The sequence below is a fragment of the Leucopleurus acutus genome (assembly GCF_964270905.1).
Source record: "Leucopleurus acutus genome assembly, chromosome: 4".
Lineage (NCBI taxonomy): Eukaryota > Metazoa > Chordata > Mammalia > Artiodactyla > Delphinidae > Leucopleurus > Leucopleurus acutus.
The window spans coordinates 101266645-101269553 of NC_139146.1; the positions used below are offsets into that span (position 1 = coordinate 101266645).

Sequence of the window (2909 nt, forward strand, 5' to 3'; positions counted from 1 at the left end):
ATTCTGAAAGCCTGAATCTATCATCTACTTAAGGGAGGCCTAAAGACTGAATGTTCCTCTCAAAGGTGACAATCTCGCTTTCTTAAAAGGAGGTAGCTATCAAACCATTAAATTGGCAGCATTTGGCATTCTTGACATTTTAACTGTAAGAGAAATAAACTACTAAATATTTTATTTCTAAGCAAAGGTAAGAGCTCCAGCATAAATCTCTCATATACTGGTCAAGAAAGTCACAATACATTTTAGGAACCTAATGAATACATTCAAAATTTGACAAATGGTCAAATGGTCAAACAAATGGACAAATGGTCAAACATGGTCAGTTCTATCCCAAATCTAAAAATCAGATTTAAAGATAAGGTGCCAAAAAGCTATTCTGGAGGTTACAAACACCACTTATTTTTAAGTAACACAGTCACACTGCTTTAAACTCAATTGCAGAGATCTACACTTTATGATTATCCTCAGTGTCACGGCTAGAGAATAATTTTTGAGGATGGCACTCATTCTTCTACCTATTTACCTGTCTTACCTGTCAACAAATACAGAACTGAACTGTCAGCCATAAGCACGTTACAAACAGATCCAGGATAACTATGCAAGAGACGATGACATAGCTTAACCAGACTCTGAAAGACGTAACGTGTTTCGATCACGCTTGTACAAAGAGAACAGTCATGTCTGTATGACTAAGGTTCTCTAAACATAACTTCTGTGTTTGTGATAGACCCCTAGAGTGTGCCAGTTTTCTGCATCAGGATGGAATGAAGGGAAGTGCTCCTTCTAAAGAACCGAGGGGGAGGGGACTACAGGAAGTCTCCTGTAGAAGAGTGTTTTGTAGGACTGCAAATTACTTGTTACTATGAAGCAGTTCCTAGGGTCTCTTCTAGTTTGAGGTTCAAGACAAAGGAGAGAAATATTTCCGTCCTTGAGCTCTTTCCGAAGTAATATGGACACATCATAATCTATTCTACAAGTACAAAGAGATCACCAATTCTCTAAGAATATAATTTACATATACATGTTAGCCTGCATTAAAAAGAAAACAGTTTCCATAAAGGGCAGATTTTAGAGCTGTATGACCCATATGGCTAAAAATAAATCAGGTGGAACTCAAAATGAAGTTTTTACTAAAAGCTCAAGGATAAAAATGAACTCAACATCTGACAATAATTACCAAGTTTTAAAATGTATATCCAAAAGATAACCTCAGAAGGACCAGGTTTATTTATCCTATAGATAGAGCAGCTCAAGATGTTGAGAGGCATCATTTGTTTAAATTATGACAATGTGATTGTTTTCAAAGTGTGTTTATTTAGGGGAAAAAGTGATAAGTATTTAGTTTCATAATTTAAACAAATCGAAAATTTGTTTTAAACAAATTGTATCAAAGAGCTATTCAATATACTTAATTACTTTAACTTTCCATAAAAACCGAATAAAAATCACATTTGAATGATTTACTTTTACATTTTTATCTGATTGTTTCCATCAGATGTACTATACATCCAAGCACAAGAGGCAGATATCTTCTGAGAGATGCAAGAGTTGTTCTTTCATGAATGCCCTCTAAGAATAGTGAAACAGCAATTTGTATATATGCATTCAAGTGCATATATATATATGTACTTCAAAAAGCAAAGCGTCATCTCTTCATCCATTGTTAACTTAATGGTAAGAATGGGGGCCACCGGGCATCGGTGGAGCACCGGAAGGTCCTGAAGGCACTTGAAAAGGATTGTTGGGACTGGGATAGAGTCCTGGTGTGGGATATGATCCTGCAGGGGCAGGATATGGCGCTGGTGGTCCCCAGGCTCCTGGTGGAACAGTGCCCCATGGAACAGGTGGTGCAGCCCCTGGTGCTTGGGGAGGAGGAGGGGCGGGATACGGCCCTGGAGATGGATATGGCATATTAGGGGTAGGATACTGCCCTCCCATTCCTGGTGCCCAAGGTCCAGAAGACATGGATCCCCATGGACCTAAAGGACCAGCTGCAGCTGGATCTGTGGGCGCACCATAGGGTCTTGGAAGCTCTGGAAAGGGCATATTTGGTGTCGGATATGGCCCTGTGGGGCCAGGGCCTGGCACAGTTGGGGCTGGATAAGGACCACCAGGTGGGGGGCATGATGGTCCAGAAGGAGGAAAGGGTGCAGGGGGTCCTGGAGGTGGTCCGGTGGGAGGCACAGAGGGATACATTCCTGTTGGTGCTGGTCCAAAAGGCACAGTGGAGGGTGTTGCACTTGGTGGGAGTCCAGATGGCACAGAAGGTGAAGCACTTGGGTTATTCCAAGGGTTGGAACCTGGCCAGCCTTGAGGAGGTTGGCCGGGTTTTGTATTGCTCACAGCAGAGGTTTTGGCAGGGGAGTGTTCAGGTAGCGCATCTGCCAACGAAAATTCATCAGACATTTTCCCGGCAAGATCCGAACCCGCAGCAAGGTCTAGAAGCGGCGATGGGTCCGAGGGAACTGATCGCTGAAGAACTGAGCGCAGCCCGACCGACAGCAGCGGCGACGGAGATGGGGGCGGCAGCAGCACCAGCAGCGCGCGGCTCCAATCTGTGGTTTTATGCCGCACCCCAACTCACCTTTCCCCTTAAGCAAGCATAAGTTGGTTTTCTACATTTGAGACCCTGTTCTGTTTTGTAATTCAGTTCCTGTGCAGCCAAGTTTACATTCCGTGTAGTAGTGATATCTTATGATGTTTCTTTTTCTGTGTGACTTATTTCACTTAGAATCATCGTACCTGAATCCACTCATTATGCTTCTATGGGCCTGATGACATAGATTTCATTGCTGAGTGATATTGCATTGTACGTAAGTACCACAACTTCTTTATCCATTTTTCACTTTCTGTGATATTGAACTTGTACTGTAAACGAGGTTCTTGTAAACAGAGCCGGCCCAAACTTT

At 42.6% G+C, this 2909-nt stretch overlaps 1 protein-coding gene across 1 annotated transcript; it reads right to left on the reverse strand.

Annotated features, from left to right (window-relative positions):
- Positions 1 to 327: 327 nt before the first annotated feature.
- LOC309960898 (MAPK-interacting and spindle-stabilizing protein-like) lies at positions 328 to 2546 on the reverse strand. Its single transcript, XM_082837891.1, has one exon. The coding sequence runs from the start codon at positions 2404 to 2406 to the stop codon at positions 1669 to 1671; it is 738 nt and encodes a 245-aa protein (XP_082694017.1). The 5' UTR covers positions 2407 to 2546; the 3' UTR covers positions 328 to 1668.
- Between the last annotated feature and the right edge of the window lie 363 nt (positions 2547 to 2909).